Raw genomic sequence first — 27,436 nt, forward strand, 5'->3', positions numbered from 1 at the left:
AAAGGACCACGGAACAGGTGGCTGGTGGCATATCATGATTTCAGTTTTTGGCAGTTTTTATAAAGTGTTTAGTGACAGTTCAAAGTTTGGGTCCCATTCATTCAGGACTGGGGCAGTGACCGAGGCTTCTAGATGGGGTTTGAGTGTACCGACTGTGCGTAAAATTGGTCAATGGAAATTGGAACATTTTTAGTCATATGTCTGTTTGAATATGTTGTAGACAGATTACATGATTGCATAAATGAGTGAGATGTTTTTCTTTTGTCTTTTCAGGTGGTCCTTTTATTCGTGTGGGTGTTAGGCCATTCTTATGTAGTCTGGGGGGTATGTAGGGCAGATGTCAGGCTGGCAAGGCGACAGCTTGGATTATGTAATGATGGTCCTTTGGTCCTTTGGATTGTGGTCAGCGGTATACTGTGGACTCACGTCATGCCGGAATTTCATTTTCATGCAAACCTCGACAGACCCATGGACAGTTTGTTAATACATGCAAGACCTGGAGGTTCCCTTTTGGGAACATTTTTACCCTGACATGGTTCACTTATCTCCTATTGGGATTAACATATGGGTGTTGGGTTTGATGGATGACCTTGAGAGAGCAGCCAGGATGTGGAAGGACATGCATGCATAAGGTGTCATGCTTGACTGTCATGGCAGGAGCAGGTCTCTTGAAAGCCAATGGTGGTGTTGAGGTAAAGGGGTGGTGGAATCATTTAAGTTCACTGCTCCCTTCATCTCCTTCTAAGTAAATAGTTGGTAACATTTGGGAAGTCCCAACATTGATTGGAAGCTTTCTGCCTATGCACAGTTTACACAGTAAATCATGAATGGATAAGAAAGTCGGGTTTAACACTGCGCTAAAACCATGAAGCCAAACGATGTGATGAATTCTTTGCTATATTTTCTTTATTTAGGCCAAGTCTACATGTTTCAAAGGCATGTCCGCCTTCTTCATCAGGACAAAGGAAAAAACAGCATGATACCCTATCATGCTGTTTTTTCCTTTGTCCTGATGAAGAAGGCGGACATGCCTTTGAAACATGTAGACTTGGCCTAAATAAAGAAAATATAGCAAAGAATTCATCACATCGTTTGGCTTCATGGTTTTAGCGCAGTGTTAAACCCGACTTTCTTATCCATTCATGATTCCCTGTTGCATCATCGGGGCTGCTGCTTGACCATTTACTGCATACATAGGAGTTGTGCCTGTCACAACTTCCATAGGTGAGCACCTGTTTTCATTTTCTAAGCCTGCATTGTTTGCCAGATAAGACCCTATGTGCGCTTTTCTCTCCACAGCATTTTGACAGTTTACACAGTAGGCTGTCAATCAGTGGTATGGGCTAGGTTATAAAGAGCTGATCATTCAGAAAACTGGTAAATCTGAAAAAGATGAAGCAGTCATATCAAAACTACTGCAAGTAGCCCAATAAGGGATGCATAGCTGTAATCATCATTCAGAATGCTGTTTTCAGTTAGAGTAGCAAATATATGGTAACCTATTCTTTTTAGGTGTTTATTCAAAGCCAGATTCCAAATTACCTTTATATATCCCTATAAAAAGAGAAAGAAAGAACAAAAATCCAGTAGAAGGCTTTGGGAGGATGGCTTTTCATAGAGTACAGATCACTACATACTTCCATAGGTTATATATTGATATTGTCTGTGTTACTCAATACAGTGTCTGTACATCTAATTTTCAGAAATCATTATTTAAAAAGAAAGTAGTTAATCTTCAACATTTTGACATCAGGTTATTCTAATAATTATGTATTTATAACAAAACTTACTTTCCAATAGCTAATATAACAAACAATGTATCGTAATAAATGACAAACAAAAAAAACAGGACTTTGAAATTGACCATTAGCTGGGACAAAAAGTACACAGCTATTTATAGTCCACCAGTGATTAGGTATATAACCCGTATATTGCATAACATTGAATCCATTATTTAAAAGAAGATAGCATTAAATGTACCGGCAGTCAAGATTACTAGAATCTAAGGTGTTGGACGTTCTGTCTTTACAGAAACTTTATGTATATATCTTATCCATCCATTGTTGATGTAGCTCACATATAAATATAATAAAAAAATAGGGGGCACCTTTCCCTTCTTGGGATCTCCAACAGCAACAAGGAACAACAGACAAATGTAAAAGGAAAGAATTGCTGTATAATAGGGATCAACCAAGCAACTCCGTGTATATAGACAAAAAATATATATTTTATTGGTTCAAAGATAAACATACATAAATATGTCGCACAAAGAGAAAAAAGTGCAATATTAAAAACATTTAAAAAACATCACAGATTGACCGTTAACAAACACCCCAGATCTAATACTATGATAAAATACTAGTGTGCTGATAATAAATGTCAATTTTGATACAAAAGGCAAACATGCAAGCACGTACACAGTTAAACCTGCATGAATATAACCCATGCCATATTAATAGACCACTTTATCTGACACCACCAACCCTGTCTCAGGCCTCTGCCACACTCATGTGGAAATCAGGCACGTGCCGCGAGACACATATTTTCCCTGCGTGTTGCGTGTGGTAAGTACGTGTCTCCGGTACGTGCGGTCCACGTGTGTTCTCCGTGTGCTATCCGTGACAACACACGGAGAACTGGTAATTTGCATACTCACGTGGTCCTCGCTGCTGTCCAGGGTTCTGATCTTCGGCTCCAGCCCTTCCCACTCCCCGCTTATGCTGCTTCCGGCCGAGCGGAGGGGCGGAGATTAGAACCCGTGATATCACGCCCACCTCCTTTACATGCTCATAATGAGCGGCGGACGGCAGCAACTGTTTGCAGGGGATGATTCTGCAGGGCTGGTGGAGGTGAGTATGTATTTTTTTTATTTTAAAATAATGACACGTTTCTCCGGCGCGTGTCACACAGGACCGCATCCACACTACATCCGTGTGGTACGGATGCGGGCCGTGTGACACCCGTGCTGCCGGAGAACACATGGACATGTCGGCATGAGGAACACATGGACACACGTAAGTACAGAACTGACACATGTTCCGTTCCAAAATACTTATGTGTCCAAACCATTATGAAATCATATGTCCATGTGTGTATGTGTCTCCGGTACATGAAAAAACTGGCAAACACGTACCGGAGGCACGAACGTGTGACAGAGGCCTCAGTGTAGGATAAGTAGTGAGCCTGGGTGGAGTACACTTACAGTGAAGAACTATGGTGAAAACACCATCGGTATGAATCAGTAAGTCAGAACAAATAATTCCATCCTAGGTTCAGGCAAAAAAAAAGAAAAGGCAATTTGTTCTATAATCTAACTACCCACTGCCATGCAGGGAGAGTGTTGCGTGTTGCACAGATCAGCTTACATACGGGGTGTTTCCCCACGCGTTCCTTCACCAGAGATGTGACTTCTTCAAGAGTCCTAGGACCTAGGGTGGAATTATTTGTTCTGACTTACTGATTTATACCGATGGTGTTTTCACTACAGTTCTTTACTCTAAAATGGGCTTTACACACAACTAAATCGCTAACGAGATGTCATTAGGGTCACGGAATTTGTGACGCACATCCGGCCTCATTAGCGACGTCATTGCGTGTGAAACGCACGAACGACCTTTAACAATGAAAATTACTCACCTAATCGTTGATCGTTGATGCGTCGTTCTAATATCAAATATCGTTGCTGTCGCAGGACGCAGGTTGTTCGTCGTTCTTGCGGCAGCACACATCGCTATGTGTGAAACCGCAGGAACAAGGAACATCACCGCACCTTCGGCCGCCCGCAATGAGGAAGGAAGGAGGTGGGCGGGATTTTCCACCTGCTCATCTCTGCCCCTCCGCTTTTATTGGGTGGCCGCTTAGTGACGCCGCTGTGACGCCGAACGAACCTCCCCCTTAAAGGAGGCGACGTTGGTGAAGAGGTAATTGCACGTGACGCTGCCATAGCGATATTGTTCGCTATGGCAGCGATCACCCCATGACACGCCACCAACGTGGGCGAGTGCTATCGCTCGCGACATCACTAGCGATGTCACAGCGTGTAAAGCCCGCTTAAGTGTACTCCACCCAGGCTCACTACTTATGCTACACTGAGACGGGGTTGGTGATGTCAGATAAAGTGGTCTATTAATATAGCATGGGTTATATTCATGCAGGTTTAAAGGGAACCTGTCAGCAGAAATGTCCCCTAAAACCTAACAGATTCCCCCTCTGCAGCTCCTGGGCTGCATTCTATAAAGGTCCCTGTTATGATTGTGCTCACTTTCTGACCGAAAAAAAGTGTTTATAAAGTTGTACCTTTTTGGCTTCTGATTCTGTAAATCCGTCACGGGGGCGGGCTGCCTGATGGCCGTTATTCTGCCCCCTGGTCCTGTATGCCGCCCCCATCGCTGATTTCAATACTCCTGGATGCCGCCCACTGCTCCAGCCATCCCCGCGCATGCCCAGTGCCCATCTCTCGGGGATGAGCACTGTGCCCAGCGTCACGTGCACGCAGGGTTAAGATTATGGGCGGTGCTGTGATGTTTATTCCTAAGCAACCGCCCATAATCGCGGGACCGCGCTTTCGGTGTAGTCACTGCTCCGCGCTCTTCCCATCTATTTCCTGCCTCGGGGCAAGATGGGAAGGAGGTGAAGTGAGGTCAGCAGCAGCGTGCTTGCGCAGAAAGAAGCAGGCTGAGGGGGAAAGCGCGGTCCCGCGATTATGGGCGGTTGCTTAGGAATAAACATCACAGCACCGCCCATAATCTTAACCCTGCGTGCACGTCACCAGCGGTGACGCTGGGCACAGTGCTCATCCCTGAGAGATGGGCACTGGGCATGCGCGGGGATGGCTGGAGCAGTGGGCGGCGTCCAGAAGTATTGAAATCAGCGATGGGGGCGGCATACAGGACCAGGGGGCAGAATAACGGCCATCAGGCAGCCCGCCCCCGTGATGGATTTACAGAATCAGAAGCCAAAAAGGTACAACTTTATAAACACTTTTTTTCGGTCAGAAAGTGGGCACAATCATAACAGGGACCTTTATAGAATGCAGCCAAGGAGCTGCAGAGGGGGAATCTGTTAGGTTTTAGGGGACATTTCTGCTGACAGGTTCCCTTTAACTGTGTACGTGCTTGCATGTTTGGCTTTTGTATCAAAATTGCCATTTATTATCAGCACACTAGTATTTTATTATAGTATTATATCTGGGGTGTTTATTAACGGTCAATCTGTGACGTTTTTTTAAATGTTTTTAATATTGCACTTTTTTCTCTTCGTGTGACATCTATTTATGTATGTTTATTTTTTAACCAATAAAATATATATTTTTTGTCTATATACACGGAGTTGCTTGGTTGGTCCCTATTATACAGCAATTCTTTCCTCTTACATTTGTCACATATTCATATAATATCGAAAAAATGTATATAAATATTGTCAAAAAAATAGGAATACTTTTATTACATCACCAATACATCCACCACTGTTTTTAAATTAGGAATCGTGCAGTAAAAATTTGAGATTAAAAAAAGCCACTTATTTATAATTATCATATTTTTGGCACATTTTGAAGGTATGTTTACTATATAGATACCTATTACTATAACATATTACTAAATTTTCTATTAATACAGCACTACGTGCGTCTACCTTTTATGGTTTAGGATTTAAATCTGTTAAAAAAGATATTAGGTTATGATTTGTTTTTAATTAAAATACTTCGATATTGGTAAATTAATTATACAGTAATATACTCAGAAAATTATAGGAGTAATTAGTACATATAGAACTTTGGGTTGTTACCTGTTTTAGAATGCCAGCTGCCATGTCATGGCTACAATCAAAGATTACATGGAATTCCTTGCCTCTCTTCATCTCTTTCAGCAGGGGCTTTGCATCTTTTGTATCAAGAGGTAACTGGCGGATTTTAAGTCTTAAATTGTACCTAGATGGTGCCTTAATTAGCTCTTGTAAACGGATCAGACCTGGTAAAAAAAAATACAAAATGTCAGTCATACAGACATTGACAGCTCTTAGCAATTAATTATTTACATTAAAATGGTAAAATAGTTTATTAAAATGCTACTTTATTACCATTAGAGGTGAACCAAGAATCAGCAAAAACATTAGTGCATGCCCTCATCATCTCCCGCCCTGACTACTGCAACCTCCTGCTCTCTGGCCTCCCTTCCAACACTCTTGCACTCCTCCAATCTATCCTAAACTCTGCGGCCCGCTTAATTCACCTCTCCCCTCGCTATTCCCCAGCCTCGCCACTCTGTGCATCCCTTCACTGACTTCCCATCGCCCAACAACTCCAGTTCAAAACATTAACCATGACATACAAAGCCATCCACAACCTGTCTCCTCCTTACATCTGTGACCTAGTCTCCCGGTACCTACCTGCACACAACCTCAGATCCTCACAAGATCTCCTTCTCTGCTCCTCTCCTTTCTCCTCTTTCCACAATCACGTACAAGATTTCTCCCGTGCCTCCCCCCATACTCTGGAACGCTCTACCTCAGCATATTAGACTCTCCCCTACCGTGGAAAGCTTCAAGAGGAACCTCAAGACCTATCTCTTCCAACAAGCCTACCTACAATAGCCCTCAGTCCAGTAGACCACTGCGCAACCAGCTCTGTCCTCACCTATTGTACCATCACCCATTCCCTGTAGACTGTGAGCCCTCGCGGGCAGGGTCCTCTCTCCTCCTATACTAGTCTGTTTTGTACTGTTAATGATTGTTGTACGTATACACCTCTTTCACTTGTAAAGCGCCATGGAATAAATGGCGCTATAATAATAAATAATAATAATAACATAAAAATAAGCGCGCCCCTGTGCATGAACAGTGATCAAGCTGTTTGCAGTCAATTAGTTCATCATAATGCTCCTCTCTGTTTATCTATTACTTTGGAGATAGTAGTTGGCCCCTTATTTTTTGAGCTCCTGTGCGACTGCACAGGCTGCACAAATTGTATGTTTACCCCTGCTTCTAGTAATTCAGCTTCAAATAGACAAAAGTGTCCATTTTTTTTCTTTTGTTTAATTCCCACTGCTCCCCTGAATATTATTATTATTTTACTTATTTATTTTTTAACATCCACTTTTCCAGAAATATGGGCCTGTTTGCTTTATGCCCATTTTCATGGTTACTAAGAAGCACTTCCAATAAAATTATTTCAGCTACATGGTAAACACGACAAAGAAAAAAAAATGTCAGCCTTAATGTTTTTTGGTCGACGCACCTGAGCAAAAACATACAATATAAAGTGATCAAAAATTATACATACCACAAAATTATATGGATAAAAACATTAGATTGCCACACACACAAATAAACAAGTCTTTACTGTACATTGCTTATGCTAAGAACACACATCTGGTTTTTATGCCGTTTGTCGGATGCGGCAGCTCCCGTACACTGTGTACAGTACAGTGGCTGTGCGACAAGCTCCAGTCACGTGCTGTCATGTGATCGGAGCATGTGACCAGGAAATTGCAGCGCAGCTACTGTACTGTAAAAACTGTACGGGAGCGCGCTAGATCTGACAAATGGCAGAAAAGCCGGATGTGTGTTCTTAGCTTTACTCATTACTCAGAAAATTCCAACAAAACTAAAAATAAGTTTTAAAAATTCGCCAAAAGTTTACACTCTGATGTTGATAGAAAAATACTTGGAAGAGAAAAACTAGGACACACAATTGTTATTGTATTGCATATTATTACGTTTTCTCAAGCTTCTCCAAATAAACATATAAATTGGACAGGTCACAGATGGCATCTAAGTGCTGTGCAATATATTCATGGACCCATAGATTTGCATTGGAAATTTTGATTTGTGATTTAAACTGAGAGACATGTCCGATTTTGATTCAACACATACTGTACATGTGAACAAGCCCATAAAGCAAACCCAGGTCCATGAAAAATGCAGATAGAGCTACATATATAAAAAAATAATGTCTAATTGTACTTCTATGCATAAGTAAAGAGAAAAGTGAATTTATTTGCATGGAATTTAAATCTCAAACTTTACAAAATTTCATATTTTTTTAGAATATTGGTTTTACAATTCACTTCACAGAAATTCAGAAAAATGGTACCCAGCTGCAGCCGTCATCTTGCTATATCATTATAAATAATAATGTATATATATATTTATATGTATATATATACAGATATATATATATATATACATATATATATCTATCTATATATATCTATCTATATATATATATATCTATATATATATATATAGATATATATATATATATAGATAGATATATATAGATAGATATATATAGATAGATATATATACTGATGAGCAAAAGGGTAAGAATATTTTGAAATTTTGACTTTCAGGCTTTATATTTCACCATCCACTACAGCCTCGTACATGAGACTACCTTAATGTTATACACAATCATATTAGCTAGATTATACTTAACCCCTTCATGACCGGCCGCTTTTTTGCTTTCTGGGTTTTTTTCGCCATTTTTCTTCTGAGAGACGTAACTTGTTTATTTTTCAGTCAATATGTGAGAGCTCATTTTTTGCGGAACGAGCTGTACTTTTAAATGAAACCATAAGTTTTACCATATAGTGTACTGGAAAACGGCAAAAAAATTCCAAATGCAGAAAAATTGCTGAAAAAAAGTGCGATTGCACTAATGTTTTTGTGATATTTTATTCACTGTGTTCACTATATGGTAAAACTGACTGTGGGTGTGATGCCTCAGGTCAGTGCGATTTCGTAGACACCAAACATGTATAGATTTAATTTTATATAAGGGGTTAAAAAAAAATCGGAAGATTGTCCTAGAAAAGTGGTGCACGTTTTATGCCATATTCCGTGATCCATAGCGTTCTCATTTTTTGGGATCTATGGCTCAGTGATGGCTTATTTTTTGCATCTCGAGCTGACATTTTTAACGGTATTATTTTTGTGCAGATGCTACATTTTGTTCGCCTGTTATTGCATTTTTTGCAAAAGTTGTGGCGACAAAAAAACATTATTTTGGCATTTTGAATTTTTTTGCCGCTACGCCGTTTACTGATCAGATTAATTGATTTTATATTTTGATAGATCAGGTGTTTCTGCATGCGGTGATACTAAATGTGTGTACATTAACAGTGTGCCCCCCTTTTTTTTACACCTAAGGCCCCTTTCACACGTCAGTGATTCTGGTACGTTTGTGCTTTTTTTAAAACGTACCAAAATCACTGACATACGCAGACCCATTATAATCAATGGGTCTGCTCACACATCAGTGATTTTTCACTGAACGTGTCTCCATGCAGCGTGCACGCGTGGCCGTGATTCTGCATGGAGACAAGTCAGTTTTTTCTGGCATAACTGATGACCCACGGACCACACTATGGTGTGATCCGTGTGTGATCAGTGAAACACGTACCAGAAAATCACGGACATATTAAATATTAAATATTTTCAACTTACCTTGCCTGCAATTCGCTCTGTAGACTCTGCTCTCGGCAGTTTCTGCCTGGCTCATGAATATTCATGAGAGCAGGAAAACCTGACCAGGAAATAGGTGCTGAGAGCGGTGGGCGGACGCTGGAGACCCAAGGAGATCAGCACCATGGACAGCAGCAGTGAAGGCAGGTGAGTAATGTCCATATGCAATCACGGATCACGGATTGCACATGGACAACCCACGTGTGCCGTGAATCACGGAACACGGAGGGACATGTGCGTGTTTTACACGTCAGTGAAGAACGTCTGTGTTTTTCACTGACGTGTGAAATGGGCCTAAGAATTATAAACAAGTAACCAATATTTTGTATTGATTTAATATACCTTTATTTTTTAGTTAATTTGTGCTAACTCCATTGACAATTCTGTAGTGTCACAAGCCTTGCTTTGTTATGACATATTTATAATATGTTTCATGTATGCAATAACTGTTTAACAGATTGTTATATTTATACACATTACTAATGCTGTTGATTTGTCAGTCTTGCTCTGGGAAAGATTAAAACTTGATATGGTTGACACTAATGCCACAGCCTCTTACTTGAATGTAATAGCTATAAAGAATGAAAATTGGTTGAGTGATGAGTAACGGTAGTTTCTGGGTTTTACTGTGAAAAGTCTTAAGCAACTAATTATCACCTAACAATAGCAGGAAAAAAATTATTAGAAACAACAACTTTCTTTTTTTTTATCTTTTGTAGTTGTATATTTCTCTGATTAACATAACAAAGGTTAGTTTTGTAACGTATTATGCTTGCTTTGCCTTAACGGAAATTTATAGTGAGAGTATGGCCTTTTAATAAACCCTTTCCTAATCTTGCAATTTTCAGTTTGTGCACTTTTGTTTTTACCTCCCCTTCTTCCAAGAGCCAAAACGTTTTTTTTTTATTTTTCCACCAATATAGCCGTATGACGTTGGACAATGACTTCAAACATACTTCAAGAAGAATCCAAAAATGTATGGAAACAATGCTCTGGAAAGTTCTGAAGTGGTCAGCCGTAAGTCCAGATTTATGTCCCATTAAACAGCTGTAGAGAGATCTTAAAATTGCTGACAAGACGTTCTTCAAATATGAGTGACCTAGAGAATTTTGCAAAAGAAAAATCTTCCAAAATTCCATTTGGAAGGTGAACAAGGTTGTTGATAGCTAATTGAAAAGATTGATTGTGGTTATTTATTCTAAAGGTGTGCAACCAATAATTAAATTGAGGGTGCCCATTTTAGTATTTTGTTTTAAATTTTGTCCAATTTGCCTTTTTTCAGTTTGTTTGTGTTGTTCCAATACACACAAAGAAAATAAACATGTGTATAACAAAACATGTGTAATTGCAAAACTTCTCTGAGAGAAATACTTAATTTCCTAGATACAGGTAAAATATATCTTTGTGCCGTGTTAGCCAGTAGAGATGAAAAATTGTTTAAAAGAACTCTTTTAAACAATTTTTCATTTTCTAGAACAATTTCAATTGTGCCAACACTTTAGGCTATGATTTTACATGTCAGCTTTTATTCCCTTTTGCCGCTGTAGGTTCATACATTTAGAAGTGTATAGCTTTGGTCATGGTTGTCATGGGGTTGAGTTGTATAAGTGGATATGGGTGTGAGAGATCCTTAACGCTTTACTATCCAACAAAACTTTTTCAATGTGCAGGCTTGCAGGAGGAAAAATAAGCCAGTGATATTCAGACTCCAATAAATATAATACAGCTCTCTGTCAGCAAAAGAAGTGGTAATCAACTTTCTGGTTGCCAGGCTGTATGCTCAAATAGTGCAAGGTCAGTGTCGTCTATTTGCAAAATAATATAACGTTCATCACCCTAATGGAACTTAAAGCATCCCTCCTGATTTTTTTAATTTTACCACTGGAGTGGTGTTTTAAGTCTAAGCCCCCTTCCCATTATACTATACTCACCATCTGGCAGCTTCATCTTTTATTTCCGCCACTCCATTTGGTCTCAGGCAATTTGTGACCTACTACTGCACTCCAATGTTTCATGGAGCCTGCCGGAGGTCAGAACTTAATGCATCCCTATGAGAGCATTCTCCTGACTTCGTTCTGGCTCTCATAGCATTGCATTGGGAGATTGTGACGTAACTTGGGACTTCTGTCAGAAGTTATACCATAAGAAGGCGCTGAAAAAGCATGAAAACGCCGGAAGGTGAGTATAACACTAGGGGCAGGAGACTTAAATTTAAAGTGCCATGACAGTGCTGAAAGAAAGAAAAAACACTGGCGTGGTGTGCTAAAATAATTTCTTGAATAAAATCATCTCTTATTTGCTATTTCATGTTGCAGAGACTGTTGGCTCCTTTTTGAATTGACAATGTGCAAGAATTGTGGCAGGGACTTTACATTTCACACATAGCTCATTGAGTCAAGATTTGAATGGTGTAAATGCACTCCCAGTGCACTTATTCACCTCTTCCATATCCTTCTCAATGAAAACACTGTGGAAAGAGAGCGCAATATCCTTCTCAATGGACATTTCCTTGTCTCCAAAAGCAAAAGTGCCAAATGTTGCTTCAAATTACATGCTGGATGGGTCCTCATCAGCTATTACTGAGTGACTTGTTAACCCTAGAACGCGCAAGCAATTCAATCTACCATAGAAAACAAATGACCTAGCAGGCCTTGGAGGCCCCAGGTATGCATTCTAGGGTTAAGCAGCAATGCCATAAACATTGTAGTGGCCATGCATTTAGGCAAAGAACGCATGGTTTCTGCATGACCCACATTCTCAATATTATCATGCACTAAGAACAAACATTTTTCAAAATTGAATTACATTTCTTGAAATTGATTACAACAATTTTATTTGGGAAATCTTTTCTCTTTGTGGAGACTGACAATCCAATCTGGCTGCCAGTGAGAAGTCTTATATCTGCAATGCTCCTCTGGGAAATATTTAAACTGTCTCTTCAAGGAGGAAGGAGACGAACTCTAGTGCCACCTATTGGAATGTGGGAGGAGCATTGCAGCTATAAGACTCTTCACTGGCAGCCAAATTGGTTTGTCAGTCTCCACAAGGAGTAAAGTTTTCCCCTTAGATCCCACTATAGCTTCTCATACAGCCAGATCAGATCTCATACTTTGCATTGACGAGGGGCAATCACCCTGAAACATTGAGGTTCTGATCTGGTATAAATTGTAAGTCATATGAAAAGGTTCATTAACCCTTTCACGACCGGCTGATTTTTCGCTTTCCGTTTTTTTTTTCGCCATTCTTTTTCTGAGAGACGTAACTTTTTTATTTTTCAGTCAATATGGTCATGTGAGGGCTCATTTTTTGCGGAACGAGCTGTACTTTTAAATGAAACCATCAGTTTTACCATATTATGTACTAGAAAATGGCAAAAAAATTCCAAATGCTGAAAAATTGCAAAAAAAGTGCGATAGCACTATGGTTTTTGAGATATTTTATTCACTGTGTTCACTATATGGTAAAACTGATGTGTGGGTGTGATGCCTCAGGTCAGTGCGAGTTCGTAGACACCAAACATGTATAGGTTTACTTTTATATAAGGGGTTAAAAAAAAATCGGAAGTTTGTCCGAAAAAAGTGGCGCACGTTTTACGCCATATTCCGTGACCCGTAGCGTTCTCATTTTTCGGGATCTTAGGCTCAATGACGGCTTATTTTTTCCGTCTCGAGCTGACGTTTTTAACGGTACCATTTTTGCGCAGATGCTACGTTTTGATCGCCTCTTATTGCATTTTGCGCAAAAGTTGTGGCGACAAAAAAACGTCGTTTTGGCGTTTGGAATTTTTTTGCCGCTACGCCGTTTACTGATCAGATTAATTGATTTTATATTTTGATAGATCGGGCGTTACTGAACGCGGCGATACCAAATGTGTGTATATTTTTTATTTTTTTAACCCTTTAATTTTTAATGGGGCGAATGGGGGGTGATTTGAACTTTTAGGTTTTTTTGTTTTTTTTTAATTTTTTAAAACTTATTTTTTTACTTTTTTTTTTTATTTTACTAGTCCCCCTAGGGGGCTATTGCGATCAGCATTCCGATCGCTCTGCAGTATCTGCTGATCACAGCTGGAAGGCTGTAAACAGCAGATACGCTGTCTTTCTCTTTTGCTGTGCCCCGGGCACAGCGAAAGTGAAACCAATTCATGTGTAGTACAGGAGTCATCACATGACCCTGTACTACCATGGCAACTATCGGGAGTCACGTGATCGCGTCACGTGACTTCCGGTTTCGGCGGTAAGTAAAACTTTACCGCGATTGCGCTTATAATGGCGCTGTCATGTATTGACAGCGCCATTATAAGGGGTTAATCGGCACGAGCAGATAACGATTCTGCTCGTGCCTAGCAGGCACACATCTCAGCTGTGAAAATCAGCTGAGATGTGTGCCGATCGCGGCATGCTGCCGCCGGAGGACCGCGGGCAGTAAGATTATGTCATTTAGGACGTAATTTTACGGCCCGCGGTCGTTAAGGGGTTAAAGGGTCACGTTTGACTTTTAGGATTGCTACTTTAAATAGGTGGCACTAGTGTTCTTCTCCTTCCCCCCTGAAGAGACAAATTAAGCAATTTAATTTACTATTTTGCTTTATTTTTTTGAAAAATGTGAATTTTTCAAAAGTTTTTTGATTCATGTAAAATTACCTTATAGAACCCTGACAGAATTGGGGACTGGGAGTATAATACCCTGTTTTAGTGCTTTTTTTTTTTCAATAATTCACCTAGTTGGAGAAAGTAATCGGACCCTGATTCTATGTTTTCTATAGCCTGGATACCATGTTAGGCCTGCGCCACACATCCGTGCCTCCGGCACGTGTTTGTCATTTTTTACACGTACCGGCGGCACGGAGACATGTACAGCAATGCTACCCTATGGTAGCAGGCACACACACGTAAAACCACACGGAACGTGTGTCCGTGTGCGTTTGTACGTGTGTGCGATTTTCAAAGGGCTGACATGTCAGTGTTTTCTCCGGCAGCACGGGTGTTACACGGCCCGCACCCGTACCACACGGGTGTAGTGTGGATGCGGTCCCGTGTGACACGCGCCGGAGTAAACACACATGTCAGGGAAAAAAATAAAAAACATTAACTCACCTTCTCCAGCCCTCCTGTCTCTGCCGCTGCTGCCTCTTGCTGCCGACCGCCGCTCATTATTCTCATTGAACATTCACTTCACTGCCTGGCAGCAGCAGCAGCGGGGAGACGGGAGGGCTGGAGACCGAGGATCAGCACCACGGACAGCAGCGCGGACATCAGGAAGGACCAGGTGAGTATAATAATTACCGGTTCTACGTGTGCTATCGCGGATAGCACACGTAGAACACACGTGTCACGCACGTACCAGAGACACGTACTTACCTGCACGCAACACGCAGGGGAAATACGTGTCTCTCGGCACGTGCGTGAAATTCACGTGAGTGTGGCAGAGGCCTTAGATACAGAAAGCAACATGCCAAGTTAATTTTAGACACAATCTTGTGACACAAGAATGGAGGGTCATCATAAAGCTCACGACTCTGCATGCATAGCTTATGAAATTGATGGTCAATAAGGTTTGTCATGAAACACAGAAAATTGTAGCCGATGATAAGAATTTGAAATACAAAACCTTTCATCATCTTATTTTCTAGTTTTTTCATTGTAAATTTTGAGAGCCATTTTAGTTGTGTTTTTATCACCCAATCTCACATCTATAAAAATTGTGAAATATTGCTTTCTTCAAAACCACCATTCTTAACAAACTGACACTTCTGTATTACAGAAATCACTTTCAATATTTATCTGATTTCACAACAATTCATTGCCAAAAATAACAGCTTTATTATAAAACTGGAGGCAGATAATCCAGGATCACATCATTCACAATAAGTGAAGAATACAGTTCACCGACTTTACTTTGTCATTCTCCCTAATGTGATATTGCACACAGTTCACATGGTATAATGGGGTGACACATTGCTGCGATGTGAGGTAGCACAGGAACACCATTCATTAAAAATCCAAGCGATTTATTAATATCCCATAAACCGCAGTTTAGTAACATAACAACAGAGTCTCTTCTTGCGTATAGGATTACACACACACCCAAACGGCTTTCAAGCCATTGCACTCGCGGTACGCCCATTCAGATTCGAATACCTTTCTCCTCAGAAATATCTCACTGAACCCAGTTAGATGAAATGAACCCTCTCTTTCTCTTATTGAGTCCTTTTGGAGAGGCTTCATCACCTCTATGCTGAGTCCAGCAGCCTCTTTTCCTCACCCAGAGACTGCTCCTCAGACACCCGGATTTCTGGTCCGCAAAGTCAGTGGCATAACCGTACTAGAGGTATGGCAACCTCCACAGAGTAACACTGCAAGTGTCTACACAGGATCTTTCTTAGAGACTCTATCACACAGCCCAGAACTTCTCATACTGGCTGCAGACTCTCCACAAGTCAAACACACTGAGACTCCATTTATCAGACACATCATCATTATCAGACACACCCATGGGTAGAATATGTAGATGGCCGGTCCCACCCATCTCTCCAGCCATCCATGAATCTGGCCCTTTGAATACTATATAAAAATCATGTGGCACTATAAGTACCAGCAGGGACTTCCAGGTTCACACCACTTCTGTGGTACATACCGGCCATTAATAATGTAGCCGGTCGCCATCTTACACTGGATATTGATATACAGCACAACTTGTTCAAACTTTAAGCAGCAGCACAGGCCAGATTGCTGACGAAAAATCAAGGATTCCAGAAAAAATAGAGGCTTGTTGAGAACATTAGGGACCATTCAGAATCATGAAAAAAAAGAAACACACCAGGCGACCTTATTAAAAAAAATAGCCCAAGCTCTCATCCCATGGAGCACTGTCTAGTTTAACATTCAAAAATGGAAGGATTATGGCAGGATTGCAGTGGGAGAATCTGTACAAAAGACAACTATTAGTTGTATCGTCCTCAAGTCTGCCCTTATGAAACACTAGAAAGAAGAAAATGATTTTTGAAAGCAAGTATTAAGAAGTCCACTTTGTAGTCTGCAAAAATCCATGTAGGCGACTTAGCACTTGGAAGAAGGTGCTCTGGTCAGATGAGACCAAAGTGAAATATTTTGAGCTAAATGCAAAATGCTGTGTGTTGTGAAAAAGTAACACTGTACATCACCCTGAAAGCATCCTCTACACAATCAAACTTGGTATCATCATGCTGGGGGGATGCTTTTCTTCTGCAGGGACAGGCAAGCTTATCACAGTTGATGGGAAATTGGGTGGAACAAAATTCAGGGCAATCCTTGAAGAACAGCTGTTGGAGACTGCAAAACACTTTTCACTGGGGCATAGGTTCACCTTCCAGCAGGACAATTACTGTAAACATACTGCCAGAGCTACAATAAAAGGGGTAATATCAAAGCATATTAATGTGTTTGAATGGCCCAGTCAAAGTCTAGACCTAAATCTCATTGAGAATCTGTGGAAAGACTTAAAATCGCTGTTCAAAGATGTTGCTCCATCCAACCTCACTTAGCTGGAGCTATTTTGCAAAATAGAATGAATAATACTTTAAGCCTTTAGATGTACAAAGCTGGCAGAGACATACAGTAGTCCAAAAGACTTGAAGCAGTATTTGCACTGAAAGGTGGTCCTATCAAGTATTACCTTATGGGTGCAGAATAAAATGCACATCCTAATATTTAGTTTTATATTTTTTAACCCTAGAACGCATACCTGGGGCCTTGCAGGCCTGCTAGGCTACTTGTTTTCTAGTGTAGATTTCTATGGTTCCGCGTTCTAGGGTTAAATAGTTAGAAAACCATATAATATTTCCTTTACAATTCACAAATATTTGCAAGTTTGTTTGTGCTATATCACATAACATCTTAATATAATACTCGTACATTTAATTTAGTGAATATATCATTAGAAACATGTGGAAAAGTTTACAGGGTATGAATATTTCTTCAAGGCATTCTATATGAGCAACTAATTATTTAAACGATGAATGATCTGATCCTAACTTAGGACAGGCATACAATGTCAGATATGTTTTTACATTGAATGAGAATCGTGATTGAAATGATGGAATAGTAATCATTACACAGTAACGTCTATCATCATGCACAAGTGTTTATACAGATACATGATCTGAAGTGTGGTTGTCGTCAAAGCTCGTCATTATGTGAATCTAATTATTTTGAATAAATACATTCATAACGTATTGTGCAAACATTTTCTTTGATAATGTAAAAAGATATTTATTCAAATTGATGACACAAATTGTTTTGGCTTTATTTACAAATATGTACTTTTTCAGATACTCTAACTGCTAAACTTTTATTTTCATGCAACATGGTTAACTGTATTTAGGAATTCTAGGATTTCTACTCTTTTTTCTCTGTCCTATCATTAAATGAGTGAAGAATGTCCTTTTGCATTGCACAATTTTTGAAAATTAAACAAGAACTTTTTAGCTTTCCTAAACTATTTCATGCACAATGTACAAGCATGTTGTGTACATTGATCAGTCAACCCATTCACATTATCCAATTATCAAGAAGATTGGGTTGGAAGTAGTGATGAACAAGTGTGATCGCAACTGCTCTTTACTCTATTGAGAAAGAGTTTTAAAATGCCTTAGTTTCTTATTGACTTCCATTATACTGAGTACTTAATTTTTGCCTGACAACCCCAGTGCTCGATCGAGTAATGACCAGTAGTGAGCACGTTTGCTCTTCACTAGTTGGTACCATTAGAAACTAACAGATTAACATTTAATGTAATGCATCTTAAGAGAAACAAAACCATGAGTAAACTGGAATACTACATTTTTACTCTGAATTTATGGGAAATAGAAAATAAGTAGAATGTTCCATTTTGGGATACATAGGCAAGATGAATCTCACGTAGAGCAAAAATTCTTAAGTAGACTCCTTAGCCAACTAAACAACCCAGAGTTCTATGGCAGTGATTTTCATGCTCTGTATTATTTTTTTGGACACTTTTTTAAACACCTGTACTTTAATTTATGGCATTGTACTATTAACATTGTTTTGAGAAACATTTAAAAGTAACTGTAAGTTAAAAAATTCCTTCACCTAGCATCCACAAAAGTTATCTTTTGACATATCTCATCACAGAAACCTTAGATTTCTACCATATACGTTTGGGAAATGGACAGATAATCTCAACATGTTGATTCTGTAAATTTAAGTTTAGGAATATCACCTATTATTTCAACTGGCAGGGGTGTAATTTTCAGAGGTAGTTTACCTTTAAAATAGAGTGGCTGTTTCAAATACCTCACAGTCTACGGCTTTATATTTGCTATGTGCAACACCAAAAATATTATTTGAAATCCAGACATTTATTACTGGGAATGTAACAAATGTTCAAAACCATGCGTGAGCTCATCTTCAACTCAATTGACAGCTTGATGGAAAAAGATGAAAACATAAGGATAAAATAGTTGAATATGGTTTCCACATGAAGTCCCACTTATGATCATTGCCTTCCACAAAGTATCATGAAATATTATTACTAGTTACTTCCTAATGCTTTCATTTTCAATTGAACAATGTTCTAATAACATTTTTAACAATGATGAGAATATCTCCCATAAACCTTTAAAAACAACAAATTTAAAATACTTGTAGCCATAAAATTATCTTAAGTTCATAGAATAATAAATAATAAAGATACTTTGTTTAAAAAATATAGACTTATATCTTTTACATAATGCAATATATTCTCTGGGGATGCAGTGTGAATCAAGGGATCAAGCAATCCAGCAATGAATGAAAGAAAGTGCACTGTGATGAGACTTATCTGAATGCCATATGCATTAGGCTAGGTTCCCATTTCCGTTGTTTTAAATCCGTTAGGTCCGTCAGCAACAGATCAGTCATTTTTTAGATGTCAACTGAGGCATTGGATGTGTTTTTCACAGGATTCCTTTCACAGGAATCCTGTGAAAAAACTGATCTGTCGCGTCCGTTACATCCGCTGTGCATCCGTTTTTTGACGGATCAGTCGCGATCCGTTTGTGTTTGGGATAGCCCAGTGGGTGTGCCAAACATGCTGGGCATGCACAGTAGAGTATGATGGAATCCAGCGCTGGATTCCGTTGTAAGACGGATTAAGACGGAATCCAGCACCATAGACATACATTACAAGCTTGACAGATGGCGACGGATTCCTGCGCGGTGCGTTAATTTTGACGGCCCGAAAAACATTACATTCTACGTTGTTCCCGCCCGGCGGTCAGTCCAAAAATGACTGACCACGGCACAGCGGATGCAACGCAAGGTAATCAGTCGCAATCCGCCACTAATGCCAGTCTAGGGGACACAACGGAATCTGCTTAACGGATTGTGTTGTTTACCATAGTTGCGGATTGTGACTGATACAATTTAACGGAAATGTGAACCTAGCCTTAGAAAAACCTTTTCAGAAAGAAAGACAACTCAAAAGTTTCATTAATGTGTCCTTTTTGCTCTTTCTTTGTGTTGCTCCAAAACATGGTGTCATTTTTATCTACTTTGATTATTATCACTTAGAATTATTAGATATTAAATCAAAACTGCAAAACTAAGGAAAAATGTACATCAATTTTCATATGCAGGTTGTGGAAGGACAATAAAAGCAGATTATACTTTTTTTGTAATATCTGTTGATTGCGTATATGTATGCAAAGATGTTTCTCAGGCCAAAATAGCAACACATTCAAAGATGATTATAACCTTTCTAGCCATAATACAATTAACTAGCAGAAAATATAAGAAAATGACAGATAGATAGATAGACAGCTGATAAAATAGGTGCTGAACACATAACCAATTTTTTAAGTAAATATATTTCTAAAGATTGTGTTGACATGAATTTATCATCTGATGTTCGTAACAACCCATCCAATTCACACAAGCAAAAATATCAAATCATAGATGTCCATTAATTAAGTTTGGTGTAATAATGAGAAATGACAGAAAAAAACTTATTGAACACATGACAAGAGAGAGGTTGAAAAAGCCCTGGAAAGTCAGGATTAGAGATGAGCGAACCGGTCATGGTTCGGCTCGAGTTCGGTTCGTCGAACGGGGGTCTCGTTCGAGTTCGGCTCATCGAACGTTCGACGAACCACACTCGAACCTATAGGATATAATGGGAGGCAATCACAAACACATAAAAATGCATGATAAATGTACACAAACAGTTAATAAACATTTCCATAACACTTACCGGTCCTCGCGATCCTTCCTGCACTCTGTCTCCTGCCGCTATTCCATCCGATGATCGCTGAATCCTCCCGGTGACCAGCACTGCAAGCAGTGATGCAGGACCTATCGTGACGTCAAAATAGCCATGTGACCAGTCACGTGCCTATTATCTCATTGGCTACAGACTGGTCACATGACTATGACACATCATGTAGGACCTGCGAGTGCATCTCTCCGGTACACGGTGCACATTTGTGTATCGCCGTGTACCGGCGACATGCTCTAGCACACGGTCGCCTCCCCGTTCCGTTAGGGACCGGCTGACACAGCCGGTCATTAACGGAGATCACCGTTGCCATAGCAAAGCAGTTAGCGGTGACGTCACCGCTAACCGCGGCTCCGGGAGCACCGTTGCTATGGTAACGCGTCTGTCAGCATTACCGCTGAGAGCCAGCAGCACTGATCTCTCACGGAGTGAAGGCTGCACGGGGAGCAGCAGCGTGTTCCCCCATGCAGCAGTGATGTAGCAGAGCTGCATTTGTTGAACGAGAAAGACAGAAGACCATGGATCGTGGAGGGCTGACAGGGGGTAATAAAGATGGAGTCTCTAATGTGTCTGTGTATTTATTTCTATTAAAGTATTTTTTCTCTGTGTGGTGTCTTTTTTTTAACCTTTTATTGGAGATTCTTAATGGTCGGTGTTCTGTCCCCACTTAAAGGCGATGGAAGGTGCGTAGTTGTGAGAGGTTGTGAGAATCTTACCTTCGTTTTTCCTATAGGTGGGGCAGACAGGACCAGAGCACTCCAGAGTGAAAAATTCACATGCTGAGATGAAAAAATGGTGGTTTATTTTCTCCAAAGGTTAGGACATGCAGAGTGCAGTAATCCAAGTACTTGGCATTGTAATTCTCAGTGATGCTTGCTTCTGAAGCTACTACGTGGTCAGAAGACTTTGCTCCTTGTAGCTCCAATCCAATATGGGAAGTTGTTCTCACAAACTCTGCTTTGGAAATGAACATCCCAGGATGTGATGCAAGAGGGTCATCAGACACTCCCATGGGCTGGACAAAAGAAACAGAGGAGCCGAAAGGTCTGACCAGTAGATGGCAGCAGAGACAAGCATGAAAAACATTAAATAACAGTTTTAACTAAGACAAATAGAAACAGCACACTCCCCGTCTGAAATTCACTTTGGGGATTTCACTATTGAGTCCATAATACAACCTGAAAGGAAAGGCATGTTAAATGCAAAAACAAGCTCAATTGAGTCCAAAACAAGAAGGATGGCTCAAAGTTCAGGTCCGGTAGCGTTCATCCTGTAGGGACGCTCTCTATGGGCAAAAGCAGAACAAGTTCGTGGATTGGCCTTGCAAAGGTCTTCGTCTCACCTTTCCTGATGACCTTTAGCTCCACCTTCCGAACATTGCCGTCCTGACTAGGCATTATCCTAGTAATTAGTCCCATAGGCTAGTCAGTCCTTTCTGTGGTCTGATCTTTTATGAGGACTAGGTCTCCTTCCTTGAGGTTCGGCTTGGGATGTTGCCACTTCTTTCTTCCTTGAAGAATGGTGAGGTATTCCTTCCTCCATTGGTTCCAGAAGTAGCCAGCCAAGTATTGAACCCGTTTCCAGTGTTTTTGATAAGTGTTCTCGTGGGTGAACTCTCCGCTGGGCATTACCGCATTGTCAGTTTTTTGGGTAATGAGAATAGTAGGAGTTAATATGGTTGGTGTTTCTGGATCCATGGTCACCGGCACAAGGGGTCTTGAATTGATAATGGCTGAGACTTCAGCTAAAAGAGTGACTAGAGTGTCATGTGTGAGTCTTGAGGAATTGACGTCCATTAGCATGGAGTTCAAGATGTTGCGTGAAATCCCGATCATCCTCTCCCAGGAGCCTCCCATGTGAGAACTGTGAGGGGGATTGAAGATCCAGGTGCAACCTTTCTCTGCCAGCTGATCTTGGATAGGTTTGGTGTCGATGTTCAGTTCTCTACATGCACCGACGAAGTTGCTTCCACGGTCAGACCTCAGCTGTTTCACTGGTCCTCTGATGGCAAGGAACCTTCTCAAGGCGTTGATTAGGCTGGAGGTATCCATGGACTCTAACACCTCAATGTGAATGGCTCGAACACTCATGCAGGTGAATAACACAGCCCACCGCTTGCTGTTTGCTTGGCCTCCGCGAGTTCTGCGTGTGGACACCATCCATGGTCCGAAAACGTCTAGGCCCACGTAGGTGAAAGGTGGCTCTGTGGAAAGTCTGTCTGTAGGCAAGCCAGCCATTTGCTGTACAGTTGTTTTCCTCTCGTTTTATGACAGTGCACACAATCGTGTAGTATTTGTGCTACACGTCTCTTCATTCCAATAATCCAGAGGCCTGCAAACCGTAAAGCACCTTCTGTAATTTGCCTGCCTTGGTGTTCAGTCTTTTCATGGTGGTGTCGGATCCGCAAGACTGTAACATGGTGTTTGTTGGGAATGATGAGAGGATTTTGTTCTGCAACTCCAAGATGAGCCTGATTTAAATGACCACCAACTCTTAGTAAGCCGAAACTGTCGATGACTGGGTTTAAATTGGCGAGAGGACTTCTTAATGGAATCGCTGTTTGTTGTATAAATACTTCCATTCTATGGCGAAGTCACTCTGTTGGAGGTGGCGTATTATGAGGGACTCGCTATGGGAGATGTCCTCAGCAGAAAGGGCTTTGTGGCAGACATGCCAGCGATGACCGTCTTTGTTTTTAAGGTCAGTACGACAGCATCTGGCGATATGCACTAACCTAGCGACAGTCCTGAAAAAGGAAAGGGAAGCCCTTTTTTTATTATTTCATGAATTTCATGAAATAATTAGAAAACAAATGACGTAGGCTTCGCCCCATTTTTGTGTCCAGCCAGGTACAACTAGGCAGCTGGGGATTAGAATCCGCAGCACAGGTTGGCCTGAGCTTTCTGGGCCCCACTGCTGCGAATTGCAGTCTGCAGCCGCCTCAGAAAATGGCACTTTCATAGAAGCACCATCTTCTGGCGCTGTATCCAACTCTTCCAGCACCTGCCTGCTATACCTGGCTAGCATACATAAATATGGCGAAGCTCACGTCCTTTTTTTGTAGTTTTTTGGCAAAAAAAATAAAAAATGCTTCCCTGGATTTTCCATTGCCAGTGAAGGTAACACCAAGCAGTGGGGATTAGCAGCCAGTAGCTGCTTGGATTACCCTTAGCTAGCAATACAAAAAATGCAGCGGGAGCCCATATATATTTTTTTTAATTATTTATTTAAATAACTAAAAACAAAATGGGCTTCCCTGTATTTTGATTGCTGGACATCACAGTGCTGTAAAAATAAATCTTTAAAAAAAATGACGTAGCGCTCCGCGGTATTTTTGATTCTCAGCGCAGATAAAGCAAAGAGCTATGGGTTGCCACCCCCATCTGCCTGCCGTTACCTTGGTTGGCAATCAAAATACAGGGAAGCCCATTAATGTTTTCTATTTAAAAAATAGTTAAAAAAAAATGACGCTGGGTCCCCCCATTTTTGATAGCCAGCTAGGGTAAAGCAGACGGCTGTAGCCTGAAAACCACAGCTGGCAGCTTTACCGTGGTTGGGGATCCAATGTGGAGGTCCCCCCAGGCTCTTTTTTTATAATTATTTTATAAATATTAATAATTACACAAAAAAAGTAGGGTCCCCCCCAAATTGGATCCCCAGCCAAAGTAAAGCGGACAGCTGTGGTCTGGTATTCTCAGGGTGGGAAGGTCCATAGTTATTGGGCCTTCACAGCCTAAAAATAGCAGGCCGTAGGCACCCCAGACGTGGCACACCCACTAGATGCGCCAATCCTGGTGCTTCACCCCAGCTCATCCCGTGCCCTGGTGCAGTGGCAAACAGGGTAATAAATTGGGTTGATACTAGCTGTAAGGTCACCTAACATCAAGCCCAGCAGTTTGTGATGTCATGGCGTCTATTAGATACCCAACATCATAAACTGTCAGTACTAACAAAAAAAATCGACAAAAGAAATTTATTTGAAAAAACAGTCCCCAAAACATTTCCTCTTTCACCAATTTCTTGTAAGAAAAAAAATAAAGGGGTCCCACGACAACTCTGGACCGTCTAGAATATGGGGGGGAGACACTCAGGGAACGTATCCCCCATTTTCTAGGAGTGCAGACCCTTCATGTGAGGAGTGTGGGTGCAATGAATCTGCACTCACTCTCCCCGGGTCCACAGCAGCAGAGTCCATGTCGTAATGGTTGCTACCAAAGCTGCAATGCCCTGCTCATCAGGTAAGGGCATGCCTAATCAGGAGAACTATTCTACATTTCCAAATATTTGTATTTGCTGATATTATTGCTATTCCACCTACTATATATTAGGGATAGGATCTTGGAGATGGAATACTAGACTCTCATGTTTGGTAGTCGTTCAGCAGGGAAACTATAAAAGCAAATCCCTCCATTTGGAAATGTAGTATATAGCTCTCCTGATCAATTATATTCCTTACCTCATGAGCAGGGCATTGCAGTAATAATAATAATTTATTCATTTATATAGCGTTATTAATTCCATAGCGCTGTATGTCTTTGGAGTGTGGGAGGAAACCGGAGTACCCGGAGGAAACCCACGCAAACACAGGGAGAACATACAAACTCCTTGCAGATGGTGTCCTTGGTGAGAATTGAACCCAGGATCTCAGCGCTGCAAGACTGCAGTGCTAACCACTGAGCCACTGTGCCGCCCATTTAGCTTACAGATGCATAACCACCACTCACTGTGTCTGAACACAGGAAGCTGAGCTGACAGCCGCTCTGTGCATGCGGCAACGTCTATTGTGAAGGAGAGGGCCGTGGGGGGATCAACGCTGCACAGGTACCGTGGGACACCGGGGAACACCGGTTAGGTTATAGGGGGTGACCTGGCAGGGCCTGGGGAGGAGTTTTCTGTTGCATGTGTCATGGCACATGCGACAGAAATCAGAGGAGTAGGGTGAATGCGGCCGGCGCGCTGCTGTGCGCGTGGCCATCTTGAATTTCTGGGAGGGCATCGGGGGGGCACTTTGGCGACACCGGGGGACCGGAGGGAACCGGGTAGGAGATTTATCATGTTTGTTCATGCCAGATGGGAGATAAAAATTTTTTTACCGGTGCTGTCATTTACTGTAACGTGATCATCGGTGTTCGGTGTATACCTGTGATCACGTGAGCGGGGACCGGAAAAACCATCCTGAATCATGATCTACAGGGTCTCAGCTAGCCCTGAAACCTCGGAGATTTTCTGACGCTGGGGGGCGTTATTCACTTATTTCTGCCTGCTTTTTATAAACAGCAGATCAGAATAAGGCTACATTAACACGACCGATCCATTTTTGCGGTCTGCAAAAAACAGTCCGTTTTTTTTCACGGGTGCATCTGTGTGGCATGCGTTTCCGTTCCGTAGACGGTCCGTATGTCATCTGTTTGTCATCCGTGTGCCTTCCGTTTTTTTTGTGTACTGCAAAAAAACTGAAGGAGGGTAAATGCATAAATTTACCGAGGATCCATAGCTTCATCCTATAATGGCAGAAAGACACATAATGTCCCACTCTCCTGCATTTTGTAATTTTGCACCCTTTGGTGCCTTTCATGTGGCACTAAGGGGTGCTTAGCTTTGTATTTAGCCAAAAAAATGAAAAAAAAATGACGTAGGGTTACCCCTATTTTTGTAGCCAGCTAGGGTAAAGCAGACGGCTGCAGCCTGCAGACCACAGCTGGCAACCTCACCTTGGCTGGTAATCCAAAACTGAGGGCACCCCATGCTATTTTAAATTAAATAAATAATTAAAAAAAAAACACGTAGGGGTCCCCCCAAAATTGGATCACCAGCCAAGGTAAAGCAGACAGCTGGGGTCTGATATTCTCAGACTAGGGAGGTCCATGGTTATTGGACTCTCCCCAGCCTAAAAATAGCAGGCCACAGCCTCCCCAGAAGTGGCGCATCCATTAGATGTGCCAATCCTGGTGCTTCGCCCCAGCTCATCCCGTGCCCTGATGCGGTGGCAAACGGGGTAATATATGGGGTTAATACCAGATGTATAATGTCACCTGGCATCAAGCCCTGGGGTTGGTGAGGTCAGGCATCTATCAGATACCCGACATCACCAACCCAGTCAGTAATAAAAAAAAATAGACGACGAACACATTTTTATTTGAAAAAATACTCCCCAATACATTCCCTCTTTAACCAATTTATTAGAGAGAAAAACAAATTCAGGTCTGGTGTAATCCAAGGGGTTGCCATGACGATCCACACTGTCCCAGTCAATGAAGAGCAGGATGTTCCCCATTGACTGGGAGAGCAGTGCAGTGACCTGAGCTAACATCAATGGGTCAGCCCAGGTAACTGCAGGGGATGACAAGTGCTGCTGTCAGCGAGGTACATTATCTGCACTGATCTCCTGCACTGCTGACAGCACCAGTCACTGAGTTCAATGACCGCCGCCTTCACAGCCAAGTATCGCGAGAGGCCCGTGACGTCACCGCTAGTCAGTCTCGGGTCGGAAGCGAGAGAAGGTGATGTGACAAGCGGCGACCATGGAGGACAGTGACAGCGCTGAGGTCGGGACTTCATCACCGCAGGTAAGCCGAGCGGGACCATGTGTGCAGAGTGCCAGGAGGACGTCAGTGTCGTGGACTGCATGGCTGGGGACGTGTGTGTGTGTGTGTGTGTGTGTATGTATGTGTACATGCCGCGTGCAGGAGGGGGCGGAGCGAGCTGAGCGGGGAAGTGTGGG

General features: G+C 41.5%; 1 protein-coding gene across 2 annotated transcripts in view; it reads right to left on the reverse strand.

Annotated features, from left to right (window-relative positions):
* GRIK2 (glutamate ionotropic receptor kainate type subunit 2) overlaps positions 1-27,436 on the reverse strand; it is a 1,450,753-nt gene that overhangs the window by 698,935 nt on the left and 724,382 nt on the right. For both annotated transcript variants that reach the window (XM_075340094.1, XM_075340093.1), the window contains one exon: positions 5,785-5,966. In XM_075340094.1, the coding sequence (XP_075196209.1) occupies positions 5,785-5,966 (182 nt within the window). The remainder of the gene's footprint in view (positions 1-5,784; positions 5,967-27,436) is intronic.

Source organism: Anomaloglossus baeobatrachus, chromosome 3, assembly GCF_048569485.1.
Source record: "Anomaloglossus baeobatrachus isolate aAnoBae1 chromosome 3, aAnoBae1.hap1, whole genome shotgun sequence".
NCBI classification, from domain to species: domain Eukaryota; kingdom Metazoa; phylum Chordata; class Amphibia; order Anura; family Aromobatidae; genus Anomaloglossus; species Anomaloglossus baeobatrachus.